The sequence below is a fragment of the Gracilinanus agilis genome, chromosome 2 (assembly GCF_016433145.1).
Source record: "Gracilinanus agilis isolate LMUSP501 chromosome 2, AgileGrace, whole genome shotgun sequence".
Taxonomy (NCBI): domain Eukaryota; kingdom Metazoa; phylum Chordata; class Mammalia; order Didelphimorphia; family Didelphidae; genus Gracilinanus; species Gracilinanus agilis.
In genome coordinates, this window is record NC_058131.1 from 201,839,544 (window position 1) to 201,862,679 (window position 23,136).

At 37.6% G+C, this 23,136-nt stretch overlaps 1 protein-coding gene across 1 annotated transcript in view; it reads right to left on the reverse strand.

Moving 5' to 3' along the window:
• The window catches only part of EIPR1 (EARP complex and GARP complex interacting protein 1), a 171,795-nt gene that overhangs the window by 72,500 nt on the left and 76,159 nt on the right, over positions 1–23,136 (reverse strand). Inside the window, exon 2 of the mRNA XM_044663614.1 lies at positions 17,330–17,486. Within this exon, the coding sequence (XP_044519549.1) occupies positions 17,330–17,486 (157 nt within the window). The remainder of the gene's footprint in view (positions 1–17,329; positions 17,487–23,136) is intronic.

Here is a 23,136-nt window from a genome sequence, read left to right on the forward strand (position 1 = left end):
TATGCTACCATGAGACATGAAAAATTCTAAATTAAATTTTAAAGCATGTACCATCAAAAATGCACTTCTGGCAGAAATGGCTCAGCCTTTCAACCAAACTTTATTGAGCATCTTCTATGTGTCAAGCATTTTGCTGGGTGGTAAGATAGAAGATAGAAGATAGTCCTTTTATCCTTGTGAAAATAGATAATGGAGGGCACCAGGGATGTTACAATAAATCTAAATAGTTGTGGGTATACACACTGGGTTGTAGGAGAGACTGGACCAGGATGGGAAGACCAGAGTTCACTGGATTAACACGGGAATGGCAGTTGGTCTTAACTGTCACCCAGCTTCCCCTAGGCCAGAGTCTAGAAACAAGCAGGCAAGGTAAAAGAGTTTAACTGGTTTAATTATGTTTAACTAAAAGGTGGGAAAGGGATTTCTATACTTAAAACCTAATGACAAAACCACAGGGCAAGGGGAGGACTTCTCTACTCTAATCTTAGTGATCTAGCAGGCAGAGCCCAAAGGAGCAGTAATGAAATCACTGGGTGCCTGCATCAAAACTGGTTCCTGCCAGGCTTGATCAGCACAGCTAAGGGCTGAGGGTGGCTTTGGGGTTTCTCACAGTCCACCGATGATCTCTGGATGTCAAAAGCCAAGGTATCCAAGTAGAGAGGGTGTGCTTGAGTTGCTGTCCACCAGATCACAAACTTCTCTTTCCTTGGTGCTGCTCTGTTGTTCTTGTCCCCTTGCTAGATGCTACCACCACACAGGATCCCAGGGAAATCAGGATGCAGGGTGGCTAACAACAGTTTTGTGCCAACCCCTAATGGAGTCTCTCTCAGAGCACAAGCCACTTCTTCCTGCTCCTTCATTCCATCTTGGAATGCTCTAGCTCCTTCCTGCTAGGTACATCCTTAATACTTAATTACTAACTAATATTCCTCACAACATCCTCAAAGAACTCTATTTAAGGGGACATACAAGATGTATATGGATATGTAATAAAGATATATAAAGATAAACAGAAAATAAAGGAAATAAAGATGTTATAAAAAGTGCTCTCTAGTTGAGCTTAGAAGAGAATTATGGTTCCCAAGAAGTGGTGGTGGACAGGAAGCACTTTTCAGGTAAAGGGAACAGCCTGTTCAAAGGCAAATGGATAGGAGATAGACAGCATAGGTAAAAAAGCAAATTGGTGAGGCAGCTAGGAGGCACAAGGGACAGAGTGCCAGAAGATTGGCTTCAGACCTTTCCTAACTGTGGGACCTTGGACTAGTCATTTAACTCTAAATGCTTAGTCTTTACTGTTCTTTTGCCTTAGAATAGATACTTAATATTGATTCTAAGATAAAAGAAAATATGGGTTAAAAAAACTGGCCAGTTTGGTTCAAATATAGAATATAAAAAAAAGTAAGTGATGTATAATCAACCCACAAAGGTAAGCTAGAACCATTATCATGGACTTTTTAAAAATGAGTTTTATTTTATTTTCAGATACTTCTATCCTTCCCAACTACCCAATTCTACCCTACACCAGTTCTTTAACATTACATCCATATGAGAAAGCAAAAAATCTGAAACCCCAGTTCCAAATATGTAAATAAATTCCTTCATTGGCCATGTCAAAAAAATATTTGAATATCTTCTCTTCTAGGAGGTACATAGAATATTTTATCATGATTCCTAGAGTTCCTAAGCCTATCAAAGGCAATTGTCTTTATAATGTATATAGTGTATATATATACTGTATAAATTGTTCTCCTGGTTCTTCTAACTTCACTCTGTATTAGTTCATGAAAATGTCCTCAGGTTTCTCTAAAAACATCTCCATTATTTCTTGTAGCTCAATAGTATTCCAATCATACTCTTTTGCCTTCTGGGAGCCTTTTTTATCTCTAGTTTAATCATAAATTTTTCATCTAGCACTGTACTGATAAGCAATTTCTTACTTGCTTCTCTCATTTAAGTTTTCTTATACCCTTACCTTCTGTCTTAAAATCGATATTGTGTATTAGTTCTAAGGCAGAAGAGCAGAAAGGGCTAGGCAGTTGGGGTCAAATGACTTGCCAAAGATTATATAGCTCATATTTATTTACGATGTCATCCTTTATATATGGCATATGACCATTTGATGCTTATTTTGTTACATAGTATGAGATGATGGTCTAAATCTCATTTCTGTAGATAAGTTCCTTTCACAACAGTTTTGTTAAATAGTGAGTTCTTAACCCAATAGTTGCGATCTTTGGTTAATTTGGGTTAATTTGAGTTAATGCTAATTTGCTTCAATATATTGTGTTCCACTAATCAACTTTTTTATTTCTAACTTAGGATCAAATTGTTTTGATGATTATAGCTTTGCAATATAGTTTGAGATCTGGAACTGCTAGGTAGCCTCTATTCCTTCCCACTTTTTCTTCCCATAATTCTCTTGACATTTTTGACTTTTTGTTCTTCCAGATAAATTTTGTTGTTATTTCCTAGTTCTATAAAGTAACCCTTTCATAATTTGACTGGTATGACACTGAACAAGCAAATTTATTTAGATAGTACTATCACTTATTGGCAATAATGGTGGGTGTCTCCCATAGCTCTGTCATGGGTTCCTTTCTCTCTATATTCTTTCCCTTCATAACAGTTCCTATGTATTCAACTATGTCTTCTATACAAATGGTTCCTAGATTATATCTAATACTACTCTCTCCTGTACTACGGTCCTGTATTGTCAACTACACTATACATTTTGAACTAGCTATCCCAATAGATAACTAGGTGCCACAGTAGATAGAGCACAGAACCTGAAGTGAGGTTCAAATCCAGATTCAGACACTTAGTCATGTGACCCCGGGCAAGTCACTTAAAATCTGTCTCAGATTCCTCATCTGTAAAATGGGAATAATAACAGTAACTACCTCCCAAGGTTATTGTGAGGATAAAATAAGATATGGATTGTAAGGCATAGTGCAAATTTTAAAGCATTATATAAATGCTAAGTAATTGTTATTATTATAGTTATTTTTAACTCAACATTTCCAAATCAGAATTCATTATTTTTCCCTTAAAACCATTCTCTCTTCAGAGCTTCCTTATTAAATGTTAAAGGCACCATTCCTGGGCACTCAAGTTTGCAATGCAGCACTCTCACTGATTCTACATATCCAGACAGTTGCAAAATTCTTGTTTTTAATTTCACAATATTTCACAATGATACTTTTCTCTATTCAAATAGCCACTACCTAAGTGCAAGCCCTCATCATCTTATTACAATAGCTTTCTAATTTCTTCTTGCTTCAAACCTCTCAGCTTCCAATGATTTTCCTAAAATTTAGGTCTGGTCAAGTTGTCCTTCCTCCCCAAAAAAGAGTACTGGCTCCCTACTACCTCCAGGATGAAATATAAAGTTCTTTGTTTGGCATTAAAAGCTTTTCCTACCTAGACACTTCCCACCTTTCTAATATCATACAATATTCCTCTCCACGTACTTAACTATCCAGCCATGTTGGCTTACTTTTTAATTCTTACCCACAAAATTCATTCTTTCATCTCTGTGCCTTTGTACTTGATGTCCTCTATGCCTGGAATACTCTGGCACTTCAATTCCATCTCTTAAAATCCCTTATTCCTTCAAGACGCAGTTCTTGTGAAAGGGGCCTACATTATTCTACTCTTTGTGGAGAAGAGATTGACTCTGGGTTCTCAAAGGCCACAAATAGTAGGGCACAAGCTCTGAAAGTCCTTTAAAAAGAAGTCCTATAAAGCTACAAACATTTTAAGTACCAGTCAGATGACAAACTACTAAAGAATTTTCTCATAGTCATGGATCTGTGATCTCAATGATTTGGAAATTCTTTCCAATGGTACAGATTGCAGGCTGCTCAAGTTTGCCCATTCTTTGTGACTCTCAGCTATGTTCTCTCATAAATGTGCTACAAGGGATCAATCCACCGTGCTAGAGCTCCACCATTGCCTTCTTTTCCCTGCTATCATACTGGAGTACTCTGGCTGCATCTATCAACAGTCTGTCACCCCTATCACTTTACTAGCTAATCTTCTATCACATTTCCTTAATGACATTTTTTACTCCTTTTCTTTAATGAAGTTCTTCACTAGTTATTTGTTGCATATGTTATGCTCACATCCATAAACAACTTCTCCATTGTCTTTTGTATAATATTCCTTTTTAATTGGCTGGAAACTGTAGAATTCCACATCTTGCTGCCATATAGGAACATCAAAAGAGTATCAGAAGAAACATAGCTAAATTCACAGGAGTTCATCACCACCAGATGGTTAGTCAAGAAGTTAAGAATTTTTTTAAAACCAAGCAAGACAAAGAAAATTACAAAATGTAAAATAAATGATTTTGATTATATCAAACTAAAAAGCTTTTGTATAAACAAAAACAATGCAGCCAAAATCAGAAGGGAAACAACAAATCGGGAAAAAAATTTTATAACAAAAAACTTTGACAAGGGTCTAATTACTCAAATATACAAGGAGTTAAATCAATCGTATAAACAAAATCAAGCCATTCCCCAATTGATAAATGGGTAAGGGACATGAATAGGCAATTTTTCAGATAAAGAAATCAAAAATATCAATAAGCACATGAGAAAGTGTTCTAAATCTCTAATAATTAGAGAAATGCAAATCAAAACAACTCTGAGGTAACACCTCACACCTAGTAGATTGGCTAAAATGAAAGAAGGGGAGAATAATGAATGTTGGAGAGGATGTGGCCAAATTGGAACATTAATGCATTGCTGGTGGAGTTGTGAACTGATCCAACCATTCTGGATGGCAATTTGGAACTATGCTCAAAGAGCTATAAAAAAATGCCTGCCCTTTGATCCAGCCATACCATTGTTGGGTTTGTACCCCAAAGAGATCATAGATAAACAGACTTGTACGAAAATATTTATAGCGGCACTTTTTGTGGTGGCAAAAAACTGGAAAATGAGGATATGTCCTACATTGGGGAATGGCTGAATAAATTGTGGTATATGCTGGTGATGGAATACTTGTACTCAAAGGAATAATAAACTGGAGGAATTCCATGTGAACTGGAAAGACCTCCAGGAATTGATTCAGAGCAAAAGGAAGCAGAGCCAGAAGAACATTGTACACAGACACTGATACACTGTGGTAAAATCGAATATAATGGACTTCTGTACTAGCATCAATGCAATGACCCAGGACAATTCTGAGGGATTTATGGAAAAGAAAGCTACCCACATTCAGAGGAAGAACTACAGACGTGGAAACACAGAAGAAAAGCAACTGCTTGAACACATGGGCTGAAGTGGACATGATTGGGGATGTAGACTCAAAACTACCACACCAATGCAACTTTCAACAATTTGGAAATAGGTCTTGATCCAATGACACATGTTAAAATCAGTGGAAATGCGCACCGGCTATGGGGGGAGGGGAGGAGGTTGGGGGGTGAAGGGGAAAGTAAGAGCATGAATCATGTAACCATGTTAACTTTTCTAAAAAATAAATATTAAAAAAAAAACAAGCCAAAAAAAAAAAGAAAAAAAGAAGTTAAGAATTTTTTGGTCCAATAACTAATGAAAATCATCTAATCAGAAACAGACTGATTGTGACCTGTATTAATGGAAGGAGAATACACATTGCTCAAGAATTTTTAAAGTATTACAATATAAGAAAAGGAATACAATCAAGAAAATCAATGTTTAGAAAATGGTGAACTGAGTGGGATTCATGAAAGAGGAAACTGTGCCATAAGGTTAGAAATCCTAAATTGTTGCCATATTGTGTAGGACACCTTAAATGCCAGACTTTGATTTCTACTTCATTCTAATAGAGGATGTCATTTAAAGATTTTTAACAAAGGTACAATATGATTAGAGATGTATAGGGCTATTGGCCCTATACATACAAAAAGATGGATGCTTAAATAGATAGATTGCCCAATTCCCCCCATCTACTCCAGAAAAAAACCTAAAATGTGTACCAAACCAAATGATTTAAAAATCAAACAAGAAACTACAATGAGTGATTTCTCTCCAAGAACTGCACATAAAGCCATCAAGCAGCTATTGTGCAACAACAAAGGGGGCCACCAGCAAAACAAGCACCAACACAAAAATAGAATCTCCTGGCATAATCAGAGAAGGGCCCCCAGGGCTTTTTGTCCAGAATCATTAAGAGTGAATGGGTCAAGACAGCTAGGTGGTTCAAGGGATAAAGATTCAGGAACGGAAGGCAGGAGATCCTGGTATTCAAATATGGCCTACTGACACTTTGCAGTTATGTGACACAGGACAAGTCACTTAACCCCCACTGCCTAGCCCTTACCATTTTTCTGCCTTGCAAGTGTTGGGGGGGAAGGGGAGGGAAAGGGGAGAGAGAGTGAGAGAGAGCCCGCTTAAAAAAACCTCAAGGACCAGTAGTCAGTATTGTGAATGTAGCTTCAACCATGATACCCCAGGAATCCAAAGTCCATTTCACACTATCCTGAGATGCTTTAAAAGACCCTGAAGATCTAATATTCTGAATCTCAACAATTCCTGGGAACTGATCTTGAAAAAGCAAGTCAATGCAGTAATCCACCTAACCCTGGAGAGGTCAACCTAGGGATGACCACTGTCCTAAAAGTGTAGCAGAAATAGAATGAAACCCCAATTCAAGGCCTAATTTTTTTTAAATAAACCAAAGTAAAAAAAATTGAGGGATAGAATTCAGATTTACAAGATAAGGAGATGAGTGATAAAAAAAAATGAGTGGATGCATCAGCTACATTCTATTTTTTCTTTCAAGAAATTTAGCTGTGAAGAGGAAAAAGGAAATAAGATAGTTGCCAAATGGTTAAGGGAAAGTTGGATTTTACCTTGGTCCTCAAAATAAAGTAATAAACTAATACAAGTATAAAATGAGAAAGATACAGTCAGCCTGATTTGTCTGGTAAAGATCTGGCAGTTGTAGTGGAACTATACATGCAAGTATATCAAGTATATCAAGTATATCATGGGCTATATCAGAAAAGAGATAATGGAGGGCAGGTAGGTGGCTCAGTGGATTGAGAGCCAGGCCTAGAGACAGGAGGTCCTAGGTTCAAATCTGACCTCAGATACTTCCTAGCTATGTGACCCTGGGCAAATCACTTGACCCCCACTGCCTATCCCTTACCACTCTTCTGCAGAGTATTTCAATACAGAGTATTGATACCAAGACAGAAGGTAAGGGTTTTTTGTTTTTGTTTTTGTTTTTTTTTAAAGAGGGGATCGAGGGAGAGATAATGTACAGGCCTAGAAAGTGATGGTCCCCCTATAGTCTGTCCTATTAGGTCACAACAGTAATAGTGTTCAATTCCACATTATAGGACGGATATTGATAAGTTAAAATGTATCCAGTGGAAATAAACATTTACAGTAAAGGGCATTGAGACCAAGAATCGGTGGAGGAATAACTATGTAGTTCAGTGGATAGGAGAGAGGAGGTCCTGAGTTCAAATCTGGATTCAGATATGTCCTAGCTGTGTGACTCTGGGCAAGTCACATAAGCCCAATTGCCTATCTCTTACCACCTTTCTGCTCTGGTAGAATTCAGCAATTCTAAGGCAAAAGGTTTAAAAAAAAGAATCAGTGTAAGAACATAAAGCTATTTAGCTTGGATAAAAGTTTAGGGGAGGGGGTGCAAATGAGATCTGTCTTCAAGTATTTGAAGGGCTCACACCTGGAAGAGGTATTAAAAATGTTCTATCTATCCCTAAGGGGTAAAACTAAGAATAGGTGAAAATTACAAAGTGATAAATTAGTGCTTGATATTAGGAAAAACTTTCTAACACTTAGAGTGCTCTAAGAAAGGAATGGGATAATTTGTATTACATGACAACACTGGAATAGCCTAAATCAGATTGTTTGCCATCTGGGGAGGGAGGGAAAGAATTTAGATTCCAAAAGGTCAGAAAGCATTTGCTAAAAAATTGTTTCTGATAAAGAGAAGAATTCTGGGAAGATGGGTGCTTAGAAGCAGCAAGGTTCCAGACCTCTGTAAACCCTTCAACACCAATCAAGGACAAAGGGCTTTGAGGGGACAGAAAACCAAATCTCACAACAGAACAGAGATGGGGGATCCTCCTGCTGAACTCAACATAAAAGGTACAGGAAAAAAGAAGCCTGAATTCTTGAACTGTCAGGTTGGAGGGAAAAGGAAAAAGGAAGAGCCCAGGTCCCCTCCCCCACCTAATGTGCTGAGTCTCCAGCAGATCTTAGAATCTCTGGGCTGGCAAGGAGGCTAGTCTGGAGGGAATGCCTCACTGGCACAGCTGTGCCAGACTCAAGACTTTGATAACGGACTGCAAGGAGGCTATTGGAGGAGAACTGCAGACAGAGTGGCCAAATATTCCATCTTGCCCTGCCCCCCCCCATCCTTTCTCAAGGTTTTGGCCTCAGGGCATATAGAGGGTGGGCAGGTCAACTCCATCCTGGCTTAATCTTATCAATAGGGCAGACAAGAAGTCTTCAAAGGGCAGGGAAGCTCCAACACCCCTCCCCCATAGCCTGTAGTGAAAGTAGCCAAAATCACATCTTTAGCTTTTACTACCAGCTGGGGAAGATCTGACCTCAGGGCTTACTAATCTAGTCAGTCAGAAGAGCAGAGAAGCCCTTACAGGACTGAATAGCCCAAACCCAAAGATCCAGCAAATAATGAGAGGAACAAGATTACAGCCAATTACAGGGGGGAAAGAAGGAAAAAATATGAGTAAACAACAGAAAAAGAAAAAAAGAAATTACAATGGACAGCTTCTATCCAGGAAATGAACAAAAAGCAAATGGATCAAAGGAGGACCAAGGAACACCAAGAAAAATACACAGAAACTCCAGTGAAATGGACACGGGCTTTGGAAGAACTCAAAATTCAATTAACTCAAGAAATCAAAATTCAATTAACTCAAGAACACAAAAACCAATCAAGAGAAGTTGAAGACAATTGGGAAAATAAAATAATGAACTTAAACAAAAAAATAATGTCTTGAAAGCCAGAAATGACCAGCTTGAAAACAAGTCAAGAAAGCGAAAGATGACCTACAAAGAAAATCAGACCACAAGGAAAAGGATCAACAAAAAGCCAGGGATGAAATTCAGTCTTTAAAAATTAGAATCCAACAACTAAAAGCAAATGACTTCAAAAGGCAACGAGAAACTATAAAACAAAATCAAAAGAATGAAAAAAACTGAGGAAAATATGTTGACAAAAACCTCAGATCTGGAAAACAGATCCAGGAGAGACAATTGGAGAATTAATGGACTACAGAAAGATCATGACAAAAGGAAAAGCCTGGACATCATCGTACAGGAAATTATCCAAGAAAACTGCCCTGATATTCTCGAGCAAGAGGGAAAAGTGGAGATTGAAAGAATCCACAGATGACCTCCTACATTTAATCCCCAACTGACAATACCCAAGAATGTTATAGCTAAATTCAAGAACTGGACCAGACCAAGAAAAAAATATTACAAGCTGCTAAAGTCATTCAGATACCATGGAACCAGTTAGGATAACACAAGATCTGACTGCATCTACACTGAAGGACCAGAAGGCCTGGAATATGATATTCTGGAAAGCAAGGGAAATAAGCCTACAACCAAGAATCAACTACCCAGCAAAACTGACTATGTTCTTGCAGGGGGAAGTATGGTCATTTAATAAAATAGATGACTTCCAAGCATTGATAAAGAAAAGAACGGACTTAAACAGAAAATTTGATGTCCAAACACAGAACTCAAGAGAATCACCAAAAGGTAATTAAGAGAGGGGAGGAAAAAAATAAAAAAATAAAAACTTTTTTTAAGAGACCCAATAAGTTCAAATGATTTGAATTCTAATAAGAAAAGATGATATTGGTAACTCTTAAAAATTGTTATCATCATCAGAACAACTAGAAGAAGTATACATAAAGGGAACAGTGACAAACTATACAGGATGAAATATCAAGATATAATACATGTATGTATAAATATATATAAAACTAGAGGTAAAAAATGAGGATAATATTAAGAGAAATGGGAAAATAGACAAAATGGGCTAAACTTATATTTCATAAAAAAGCGTATGGTGGGAGTGGGGGAGAAGACCAATACACAGGAAGGGTAAAGAGGTTGGAGACAGGAAATACTTAAGTTGTACATGCATTGAAATTGACTCAAAGAGGGAAGAACAATCAGACCTATTGGGGCAGAGAATTGATTTATGCCCTATAGAGAAGTAGAAGGGTAACAAATGGTCTAGTGGGGAGGGAAGCAATACTAGGGAGGGAGTGTGTGTGTGTGTGTGTGTTAATTTAAAAAGACCATAAAGAAAAATAAGAGGGGAATAAGAATGGAGGGGGGAGAAAGGGAACTAAAATAAGGGTGGGGACTAGGGGGACTGATTAAAAACAAAACACTGGTATAGAAGGAAATAGTGAAAGAGGAGAGAGCAGGACAAGGAGAAGAAATCAAAATGTTGGGGAATACACAGCCGGTAATAATAACGCTGAATGTGAATGGGATGAACTCACCAATAAAATGGAAGCAAATAGTAGAATGGATTAGAAACCAAAATCCTACCATATGTTATCTACAAGAAACACACATGAGGCAGGTAGACACACACACAGAGTAAAGGTTAAAGACTGGAGCAAAATCTATTAGGCATCAACTGTGAAAAAGAAGGCAGGAGTCGCAATCATGATATCTGACAAAGCCAAAGTAAAAATAGAGCTAGTTAAAAGAGAAGGTAATTACATCCTGATAAAAGGCAGTATAGACAATGAGGAAATATACTCAACATGTATGCACCAAATGGTATAGCATCCAAATTTCTAAAGGAGAAATTGGTGGAGCTTAAGGAGAAAACAGATAATAAAAAGATACTACCTGAACCTTCCTCTATCAGATCTAGATAAATCAAACCAAAAAATAATAATAATAATAAATCAGAGGTAAGCGAAGTGAACGAAATTTTAGAAAAATTGGAGTTAATAGATGTGAACTGCAATGAACTCAAGGAATTGATGCAGTGTGAATGGAGCAGAATAAGAAGAACATTATACACAGAGATGGATACACTGTGGTAAAATCAAATGTAATGGACTTCTCTACTAACAACAATGCAATGATCCAGGATAACTATGAGGGACCAATGAGAAAGAATGTTAGCCCCATTCAGAGGAAGAACTATGGGAGTAGAAACACAGAAGAAAAGCAACTGCCTGATCACATGGGTGGATGGGGATATAATTAGGGATATTGACTCAAAATGAGCACCCTAGCACAAATATCAATAATATAGAAATAGGCCTTGGTCAATGACACATGTAAAACCAAATGGAATTGTGCATCGGCTATGTGAGGGGATAGGGGGAGGGGAGGGATGGAATATAAATTCTATAATCATGGAAAATGTTCTAAATTAATTAATTAAAAATTTTAAATTAAAATAATTTTTTTCTACATATAATTGAAAAAATTGAAATACAGAAAGTGGCAGGGGATGGAAAGGGATGTCTACAAGTATTCCAGAAAAGGCTAGATGACCACTTGGCAGATATTCTGTAGAAAATATATTTATTCAGGCATGGATTGGCCTAGGTCCTTTCGAATTTAGAGATTCTGTTTATAGGCAAATGGGAAATAGCTGGCCATAAGATCCTGAAGGATCCCAAGTCACTTAAGTTCCAAAGGTTTTAAGTATCCTATCTGTAAAGTGCTAAATTAGGCTTAAAGATCTCTCTGAAGTCTCTAACAGCTTCCAAATTCTGTGACCAGATAGAATTATGCTCCTTTTCTGGAGAAAGGCCATTGTTCTAATTTAAAGAAGCAGTCACTAGAGTACCCTGGCATTATATCAAAGCACTATAAAGGCTTTTCTTTGTGGGAAACTGTGTGCATCTGAGAAAAAATGATTTAATGAGTACATTGTTCATGGTGAAGCTCTTTTAAACCTTAACTAGCTTGGAACCTGTTGTCCTAAAATTTCTGGATGCAGGTAAGATGTGATCCTCAGGCGTCTCTGATTATATTGTGATCTCTAAGGCAGACAAATAAAATTGCTTGAACTGATATATGGCCACATATAGAATTTGGTCAAAGATCACCTTTCTAGCCTTCAAGTCAAAAGGAAATAGATTCAAAGATTTGATCATTCTAGGATGGAAAGAAACGATAGTTTTAGTTTTTTTATTGATATATTTTATTCATTATCACCAATATGTTCCAATAAATCCCTTCGAGAGAAATGACCTTATAACAAATAAGAAAGGAAAAAAATTCACTAAAACTAGCCAACACTTTGATCAAGTCAGCATCATATGCTATGTTCCATGCCACAGTTCTATCCCTCTGGATGCAATGAATTGTTCTAGTATTAATTGAATAGTGCTTGGAGAACCTTATACATTTATTAAGCATCCACATGGTAGCAAGTGATACACAAACAATAGGGTTTTATCAGCTAGAGGAGCATAGGGTCATAGATTCATAGCCAGAAGGGATCAAATATGTAATCTAACTACATTTAACGGATGAGGAAACAGACTGTGACTTTTAAGAAATTGTATCAGAGAGTGTAAATACAAATGATTATTTCCATAGAATCTCTTGTCAAGAAGAACCTTAGAGCCTATGTATTTCGATCCCTTTTTCTTTGAAAGTATTGACATGGAGGGGCAATAGATTTATTCAAATAATATTGGCATTGCTAGAAGTATTGGGAAACCCCTACTTTGAAATATTTGAAATATAGTTTACAAGTATACACAAGAAAATGAACCTTGTTACTTTATTGTACCTCGCTTTAGACTAAAAATGGGATTCTCCAACAGTGTGGCCTCTATTTTATTCACTAGATTTAGTTTTGAATGATTAGTGGCTATTACTGAAAATTAATTCTACCCTAAGCGATAAAGATTTACCACCACTAAAGGCATTTTTAAAATGACAATTAAATGACAATTAAAGACAATTCCTAATCAAGTAGTTCCAAAAACTATTTGAAGTAACAGCAACCTCATCAGAATAAGATTCCTATGATGTTGCCAAGGTGATCAAAATAAAAAGGTCACCACCGTTCACAGAATCATGCAAATAAAAGGGTTATTCAAAAACCAACTTGCTCATTAGATTGGGTTATCTCTTTAATATTGCTCTAAAGTGTCATATTATATACAATGTTTCCTTTATACATGTACACATACTAATAAAGCTCAAGTTTAAATACTACTTTAGTACTTCCAAAGGATTTTCTTCACAAACGCCCTCTGAAGCAGGCAATATAAATGTTATGTCCCCTTTACAAATAAGCGGTTATCAGGTCAATAAATAAGAATCTAAAGCCGTAATGAGCTTCAGAGACCATTTCTTTCAAATTCCTCTTTTAACAGTCATGAGATGTTAAGCAATTTGCCCCCAAAGTCACATAGGGAGTAAGTATCAAAGGTATTTGAACCCAGTTCCCCTGAATCTGTCCTATACTGTGTACCATGCTATATTCTATAAAGTAATTTGATTAAAATCAAACAACTAGTGGGATGCATATAGGAATAAACAGAGCCAGTACCCAAATGTTATGATAGAAGGGAGAGACAGAGAGTCTATGAGGGTGGGACTCTCTTCTAGCTCTCCCCTCACACCAAATATACACTGCCAAAACTTTGAGGTAGTATCAACCGGAAACTGGGTGACCTGGATGGTCATGCCACCCCACAGGAGTTAGGGGCAAGGCTTCCCTATAAAAGGAGGCATGGGGGACCCCAATCCAATTCCAAATTAGGGCAGGGTTCATGCAAGCCTCCCGCAAGGTCAGCCAACTTCACAGCAGGTTTCCAAGATGGAGGCAGCTTGACCAAGCTGTGATTCCCCTCCCCTTCATCTCTCAGGCACTCTGGAAAGCTATCTGACTAATGAATATCTTTTATTAATATCAATATAGGGATTTGGGAAAGGGGTGAAGGGCAGAGGGAATTTGGGGTGCCCTCTTCTCTATTTCTATGGGGTCTGTCACTTGGGTGAGAACCTTTGGGGTTCCCACTCCTAAGTGTCTCCCCCTTGTCCCTTCTCCTTCTGTTTCTATTTCTATCCTTTTCTATAATTGCAAGTTAAGACCAGAAAGGGTCTCTCGGCAAGGTTGGGTAATGGGGGAAGGAGCCTAAGAGATCGTCCTCAAAATGGAGTCCCAAAACTTAGCTGACTCCTTGGTTGAAGTCTTTTTTTTTTTTTTTTAAACCCTTACCTTCTGTTTTGGCTCCAAGGCAGAAAAGTGGTAAGGGTAGGCAATGGGGGTCAAATGACTTGCCCAGAGTCACATAGCTGGGAAGTCTCTAAGGCCAGACTTGAACCTAGGACCTCCCATCTCTAGGCCTGGCTCTCAAGTTGAAGTCTTGCTGGATGAGAAGCGATGGGATGCCTTTGACCAGAGAATCAGGGCATCAGTGTCCAAAGAAAGATCCTCAGGATCTTTCCTTACAGTATCCCCCATCCTCCATCCTTACAGTATCCCAGTTTTGTATGGTGGGACTTTTGGAAAAAGTCCCACTTAATTCATGCATCACTATTTCCTATTCTTATCTTATATTCCCCCTCCCTCCAAAATAATAAATCCTTATCTTGTCTTATCACTATACTAATTATCTATCTATTCCTATTCTAAGATGGGGTTTTGGAGAGGTTGGAAGGGGGATGAGGGTTGCAATTTATATAAGGATGGGGATGAGACGAAAAGAGCCAGAAGATGGCAGTTGGTGACAGTTACTGACAGTTGAGACTAGAGGGGATTCTGGGAATTCTCTGGAGGAGGAAGGAGGAGGAGGAACTTCCAGTGGAGGACTGAGAGAGGGAGGAGGAGAACATCTCAGCTCAAATCCAGTCCTGAGGGCTTCCTGAGGATCTTTCTTTGGACATTAAAACCCTTATTCCCTGGTCAAAGGCATCCCATCACTTCTCACCTAGCAAGACTTCAATCATGGAGACAGCTAAGTTTCTGGACTCCATTTTGGCATTTTAGACTCTTCCCCCCATTACGCAACCTTGCTGAGAGACACTTTCCGGTTTGTCTTGTGATTATAGAAAAGGATAGAAATAGGAAATAGAATTAGAAACTGAAGGAGAAGAGGCAAGGAAAGACGCTTAGGAGTGGGAACCCCAAAGGTTCCCACCTGAGTGACAGACCCCATAGAAATAGAGAAGAGGGCACCCCAAATCCCTCTGCCCTTCACCCTTTTCCCCAATCCCTGAATTGTGATTAATAAAAGCCATTCATTAGTCAGATAGTGTTCCAGAGTGCCTGAGAGATGAGGGGGAGGGGAATCAGAGCTTGGTTTGGCTGCTTCCATCTTGGAGCCAGACCACTCGCTGTGAAGTTGACTGACCTCGGGGAGGCTTGCGTGAACCCCGCCCTCATTCAGAATTGGATTGGGGTGCCCAATACCTCATCTTATAGAGAAGCCTCGTCCCCAACTTATGTGGGGCAGCAAGACCATCCAGGTCACCCAGTTTCAGGGCAACACTCCCTCAAAGTCTCCCAGTGTATATTTGGCCCTGAGGAGAGGGCTGGAGGAGAGTCATCACCTCATAGACTCTCTCTCTCTCTCTTCCCTCTATCATAACATTTGGATATCAGGCTCTGTTTATTCTTACATCCAGTGTAGAGAGTTCAAAATCTTCCCTTTCTGAATTTGGTTAATTCCATCAGTGGATGGTACCCAAATGTTAACTTTTTAACTGCAGTGACTCTTTGGTGCTGTGGTGGGTTTTGTGAAGGATTAATCAAAGGCACATCAACTTTAGAGGAAGGGGTTATGATTTTTCTTATGTCCAAGATTATTGATTATTATTTTTAATTTTCACTAAAATGAAGTCATTAAAAGTACAGTAAATTTGCACTAGAAGATTAGCCACCCAAAAAATTGTAATCCTATATTATTTTCCCTTTGTTAATTAACAGGATTCTGATCTGCCTCTCCAACCACTGGTGGATGAGCACTCCAGAAATTACAAGCTAAATTGAATATTCCATATATGTTGAACTTCCTAAGCAAATGTAAGTAAATAACTCAAGAGTAGCAAAACAATTAAAAAGTAAATCTACTCAAAATAAATGAAAAATATATTTCAAAAACATATGCAAATTATTGTTGGATTTAATCATTGTTTTGGATTATCCTGGCCAAAAGTCCCCTTTATCATGCTGATATCTGAAAGCTTATTACCAAAATATAATTGTACACAAGAGAGAATATGATCATTTTTTAAAACTCCAAATATAAAAAGGATCATTGTTTTTATATTTTTGAACACTACACTCTGGTCTCTCTTTATCTCTAATTCTAACTGTCTTCAGAATGGACCCCATTAATTAGTTAGGATTTGTCTATCTCAGTGATGGGCAAAATTTTTAAAGAGAGGGTCAAAGGAAAGGAAATGCTCATCTGTCAGTCTGTTTCTAAGGCAACTCTTTCAAAGTTTCATTGTATTGTATCCTACTCATATTCGTCAGATTAGGAATAAAGTCACACTGCTGGACAGAACATTTCAGGGGGCTGCATCTGGCCTGCGGGCCATAGTTTGCCCATCAGTGGTATAGCTGATTCTGGTATCATGTGTAATTCTATCCTCTAAAGAGGATTTCCAGCCCTTCCTCCATTCCTATACTTTATGTTGCTGGTGCTTACCAGACCTTAGGCAATAATCACTCTGAGGTAGTGAGTCAGGTGTGGTGACTGTGGCAAAATCCTATTCTATAGATATCTACAAGGCAATTGGCTAAGTGAACATGAAATGAATTACTTCCACTTCAAACCTCAGAAAGGAGAAACAAACATGATGACAAAGGCATAGAGTATTTGTAATATATGCGATATAAAAATACATATATGTGTATCTACATGTACCTACACACAAATACATATACAATTCCAAATTAATTTAATGGATAAAGAACATATTGTTAACCAGAAACAAGTAAAAATTTTATGCCTAAAATATCTGAAAAGAAGGTTTAAAGAGAAATATAAAAATGATGTACTGTTCAACGACTGACTTTTTATTATTAAATCAAGTAGCCATGTGCAACACCAATTTTTATATGAAAGTAAAAAAAAGCACATGACTGAAGATAGGCTGTTCAGCTGTGCATGTGGCAGGACTACACAAAAATGTTTCTAATAGACAAAACATCTGGGACCAAAAAAAATCAATTTGTACCTTTTTTGAAAAAAAAAAAAAAGAATAGTTTTTAAGTGTGTAATATAGCTTCTGCAATATAAATCTGTACAAACTAAGAGCTCTGGTCTATCCTTCAGGCTTGTTCTGAGTATATAAAATATGCAGAATCCTACCAGGCCATGTTGCCATGGGCTGTGTTGTCAAGGTGACAGAGTAGCTCCAGGGTCTGAGTAGTGCTTGATGAATCATCAGGGGATTCATGACTGCCTGATTCCAATTCCTTCGGCATCCTCCACACAGCCGCACATGTCATGACTTTACTGTCTGAAGCTAAGCAATAGAGGATAATGTCAACAGAGCATGGTACGTGGCACACATTCAGTATACAATGCATCAACATTTAAACAAATCCAGAAGCAGCTCACATCTGTTCTTTAAAATATTTAAAATTTCATAATAAGTAGCATGCAGCAAATAGAGAACATAGAAATGCAGACATCTACAGTCAGAAATCAGTTCAATGCACAACTCATGATCAGCATGCACTTAACTCACATCCCTTGCTTAAAAAAAACCAGCATTCAGTTGCAGTTGAAAATCTAATTTTCTCAAAATAAATTTTCTCCCTCTCTTCTTAGACAGTTCTTCAAATAAAGGAGGAACCAGAAGTTTGAAAACACCATCACAAGGTATTTAGGCAGTACCATTATGGTTAAGTCCAACTTTTTAAAATGGTGTTTTTTTTCAATAGTTTTATTGGGTCATCTAATATTGGAACTAGTAGCACATATGGAAACACTGTCACTGTAAATCTTCATTTTTCAAAAATCCACTTCATAACGCTTTTGTAAAATTCTGTTTTGAATTTCGTAAGCAAATATCTGGGTTGTTGCATTCATCATAATTTTATCAGAAAAAATAATGTATGAATGAAAAGCTTCATAAAGGCAGAAAAGTTTTATATCATCAGAAGCCTAAATAACAACTTCACAAATAAAACCAGGAAATTTGGGGGCAAGGAACTCATTAAAACTCTAGAAGACAGTCATATTTTTAAAAGGACAAGTATTCATTTTCTAGTTCCAAAAGGTTGTTTTGACTTTTCACTTTTGAAATATAATTATCTCATTTCAACAACCAACCAACAACTAATCAATGTTTAACTATTTGAAAAGCACTGTGCCATGAATTATGAAGTATAGAAAGACATGACATATTTCTTGGCTTCAAGAAACCATACCTACCCATCTAATACTATAGTTCTAAGTTCTAAAACCATTTGGAAAGGACATATCTAATTTTATCTTACATTGCAGTGATGATGGAATGGATGCTTAAGAATGGCAATAGCAACTTACAACTTTCTGATGCTATTATTTCCATTTTAACTCAGAAAACAGGTTACAATGACTTCTGTCTGTACTAGAAATAGATTTTGGTCATTTGGGAATTTCAATTAGACACCTTTGATTTCAGGTGTGTCTGCTAATTCAAAGAGACTTGAATAAGGCAGAAAAAGAATATCACAGTAGCTGAGAAAGAGACTGGATTGCTAACAAAATGCCAAAAACAAAGTATATACAAAACATTATTTCCACACAAAGACTGAGATTACAGTCTATCTTAAGGATCAGATTATAAACTTCTAATCTTAAAAAGTAATGGAACATTGTGAGAACTGAATTGTGATTGACACCCTAAATGAATAAGAACTCAGACCAGAGTGCAAAACAACAGAAAGCATAGGGTAGAAACTATTTTAGGAAAAAAAAATTAGCTTTCTTATGGAAGAAATCACAGGTGGTCAGGCATTGTTCCCATATGTAAATAAAGTTTATACACTAATACTTGGTAGCCAATGTTCACATAGTGTTTTAAGATTTATAAAGGGTTTGACACATGTTGTCTCATTTAGTCTTCTGTTTGGTGGGTGATATTAATTTTAAACGAGGAAACCAAGATCAAAAGACTTATCCAGGATAATACAACTAGTGAATGTATTATTCAAGGCAGGATTTAACTCAATTCTTCCTGACCACATATTCAGAGCTCTAGCCATCAGGCCATATAGGTGATGAGATAAATACTGAACCAAATTCTTCCACTGTACCCACTATATAGAATAATTTTACTCGATAGTCAGTTATTCATATTTTCACTTACACATACACATGGACACAGACATATCCATATCCTCACCAAACTCTCTAGCACCCTGTGCCTCTAACTTTCAATCAGATAAAAAAAAAAAAAGTTACTTTTTGAACCCACTGATTGCTGTCACTTCATCAAAGACATCCTCCTCCTATCAAACCTAAATCATCTCCTTTGGGTTCCAAGTCCAACTCTGTGTACACTAAGCATATGTTTCTCCTACTCCAACTCTAGGCATCCAACATGTCCCTATGTTGACAACTACATTCCATTTCAGAGCAATCAATTTCATTCCCTCCACTCCCTTTTATAAGGATGATATTAGAAAATAAGTACTGTTTTATTAAAGATAAGAAGTAGAGAAGTTGGCTTGAGGAAGAATTGGAGTTTCAAATAGAGCTGAGAGAGAGTGTTAGTTTCAACTGGTGGCAGTTATAACCATTATTCTATGACAGTTTCACTGGCTGGGTGTGGCATTCAAGGAGTGGCTTCTGGCAGTAGTCAGTCACACACTGCTGCTTTCTCTCTTAGGGCTAGAGAAGGTAACATCTTTGCCTCTCTATCTCAGTATGAGGGAAAGACTTGAAAGAGTGGAGTGTTTTCTTTGCCAACTTGGGAAACGCTATTCATTTATCTGTTACTGTCTATAGATTGGTTAAACTGTGAAAAGACCAAACAAAACCTGGTCTTTGGTTTGGACTCTGAGTCTGTTAAGGCTCAGAATCCTAGCTTGATTCTTATGGAGTCTCAACCAGCTAGCCTTGGTTATCTTTATAACTTAAAGGCAAAGTTAAGAGTTACAGTGGTTAGGTTTATTTAGAATATATACATTTGGTTAGTTAGATCAGATTAGCGTAGTCTGTGAACCACAGGAGAAATGGTCCCTTGTGGGACCTGGGAGTTTATCTGGGTGGAGTTAGAATCCCTTAGAACTAGAAATCCTTTTTCCTTTACATATATATTTAAATAAACAGTTTATTTTTCATAAACAAGAGTCTCTTTAGCTTGCAATGCTTGCCTAATTTTATTTTTACACTTTGAAGATCACTGTCAATTCTATTTCTTCATAAACTAAAAGAAAGGAGGTCACTGACACAATCAAATAACATCAACCCCCAATGAAAAATGCAAACTAGAAAATAAGTCCATTACAGAAAATAATCTACATGGGGCTACCCTGTCTTCATCAGATCATAATTTGAAACCAGTGACTATGTTTTCTTTGAATAAACCCTCTCAAAAAAAATATTAAACATTTACTATATGCCAAGGATTGTGCTAACTGCCAAGAATACAAATATAAAAATGAGAAACTTCTAATATATAGGAACTCATACTCTAATTGGAGGAGACAATAGTTACAAGTAGGATGTGGATGGCAAGAGGACCTTAGGACACAGCAGCAAGGCAGATGGCAACGTTTATATATCTGGTCAATTTAGTGACAAAGCAGACACTAAGACCTGGTGTTCCTCCACCTAATTGGAAAGAAAGTAGTTGACGACTCTTTGTTCAAAAGTTTTGTATGTGGAACATTCATCCTATAAACAAGAGAAGAATCTGGGTGAAAAGGGCATTGGCAGGAAGACTGGGGTAAGTGTAGATCCCAGAATGCTCTGGGGATGGGAATAGAGATAGGGTAAGCAGGGGAAGGCTGTTCTGCTTGGTCCTTGGGAAATGACTCAAGTTTTGAAACTAAGAAACTATAAGGATGATGGTGCACTTAATACAAAAACTGTAGAGCTCCAAACTAAAGTGTTGTTATACAAATATACAATAAATTAAGGAATAGATGAAAAGCACATAAAATACTCAACTTTCATGAAATTATAGCAACAATAAGAATCTATAACATTCTGAACAAACACCTTTAGAATAAGGATTCTTAACCTTTTTTTTTTTATCTTGGACCTCTTTGACAGTCTGGTGAAACCTATAGAGACCCTTTTTCAGAATAATGTTTTTAAATGAATCAAGTAAAATACAAAGGATTACAAAGGAAACCGTACATGTTTATGGCACATTCTTATGTGTCCATCAGAAAAAATAAAAGTGAATTGGGACTAATTTAACCCATTATTCTGTAGGGCCAATGGACCGACACTGTCATTATATGTAAGTCTTGAGTATGGCCTTTCTTGGGGGTGTAGAGAGACCAGGAATGGTAGAGCCTGTAGGAAGCTAGGCAAGCCATATATTTTGGAACTGATAGATGGAACACTAAGGAGGGAGAGAGAATGACAGTTGGCCTGAGTGCAAGGACTTCTGGGAGGAGAACCAATGGATTTCTCTGACGCTTTGGGGAATAGTCAAGGAGGCAGGTTGGATATTGGGGCTGTAGTACCTACAAAGCAAGTCTGGCGTCTGAAGAGTTTGCTAGGACCTTTAGTGAATGAAGACAAACCCTTCCACTTAGATCTCTTATCAGTTCCTGAATACAGTGGGGAATATTGAACAACAGTTTCTTCAATGTGGCCAGGGGGTCTGGTTTTCAGTGGGGAGCCAGCTCCTGAGGCCTCACAAATCTTGCCTTGGACATTGCCTTGCTATATTCTCTCTTTGGTTAGTAATAATTCTAGGTGTAGGAGCATTACTTGGGGATTGGGTCAGAGAAGCTGGGGTTTTGGGGAATGCAGAAGAATCTCTGCTACTACCCTGCCCAGTGAAGGACTGAAAGGGGATTTTAGGGAATCACCTACACCCCTTTTCCCTGACATTCTCATCATTTCATTCCTCAATTATTTGTTCCTGAATAAACCCTCTTTAGTTTCATTTTAGTCAGATCCATGAAACTGAATTGGGAGGGAGACAGAATGTGTGAATTGGGAGGAAAAGGAAAGTAGTCCTCCATTTTACACTGGATCCAACTGGGGATCAGGGGAGGCTTCTGTGGGTACAGCCTAGCATGAACAATTTGTTGGAGTCCCACTTGTTTCCTTTTATAGAGAACACCTTCTTTTAACTACCTAGCCCTGGCACAACCATCTAGGGGAACCCTAATTTTCTGGAAACCCCACTTTATCTCCCTAGTAAGGAGGGGTGGCTGTGGAAGAGTATTGCCCTTATACAGCGACCAGGGGTTACCAAACCACACCCCATCTCCCACTCACCCTGCTTCTTACAAGGCAGAGAAGAGACTGACTTCCCTTTTCCTCCCAATTCCAGAGCCTCCAACTTTGCTGACTATTCAAATAATCTCAGAAATAACCCACAGTCCCCATATTTTTGGAAATAGTGGCTAGAATTTAAGTAAACCTACAACTTAAGGATAAGCTTTGATAAGTAGAAAGAAAAAATTATTTTGGATGGTTTTGGCCTTCAAATTTTCATAACAGCTTTTGCACCAAGTCCTTGCAATCTGATAACATCCCCCAACCCCAACCCCAAAACCTGCAAAAAGCAATTCTAGGCTCAAGACCTTCCTCTAATATTTCCTGAACACATGATCCGAACATATGTTTATTTCTCTGAACCTCAACTTTCTTGGTTGTAAAATGGAGATCATATTTGAACTGCCTATCCTATAAGATATTTGTGAGGCAGATGCTAATAAATGTGACATTAATACTACTATCACAGGGTTGAAATGACCTTGGCTGGACACTCTGAGAAACCCTCCAGTCACTAATGGACATGCATTAGTGAGTTAAATGAGTTCCTAATATTGCAAACATCAAATCAAATTTGTAATCTTATTCAATTTGCCACATTTCAAGTAAACTTAATAAAATAGGAGATTAAAAATATGAATACACAATTTGTTCAGATTCCAAAAAATCTCTAAGAAAATTCCTTTTAAGAAGTAACTTGACCTTTGGCTTTCTAA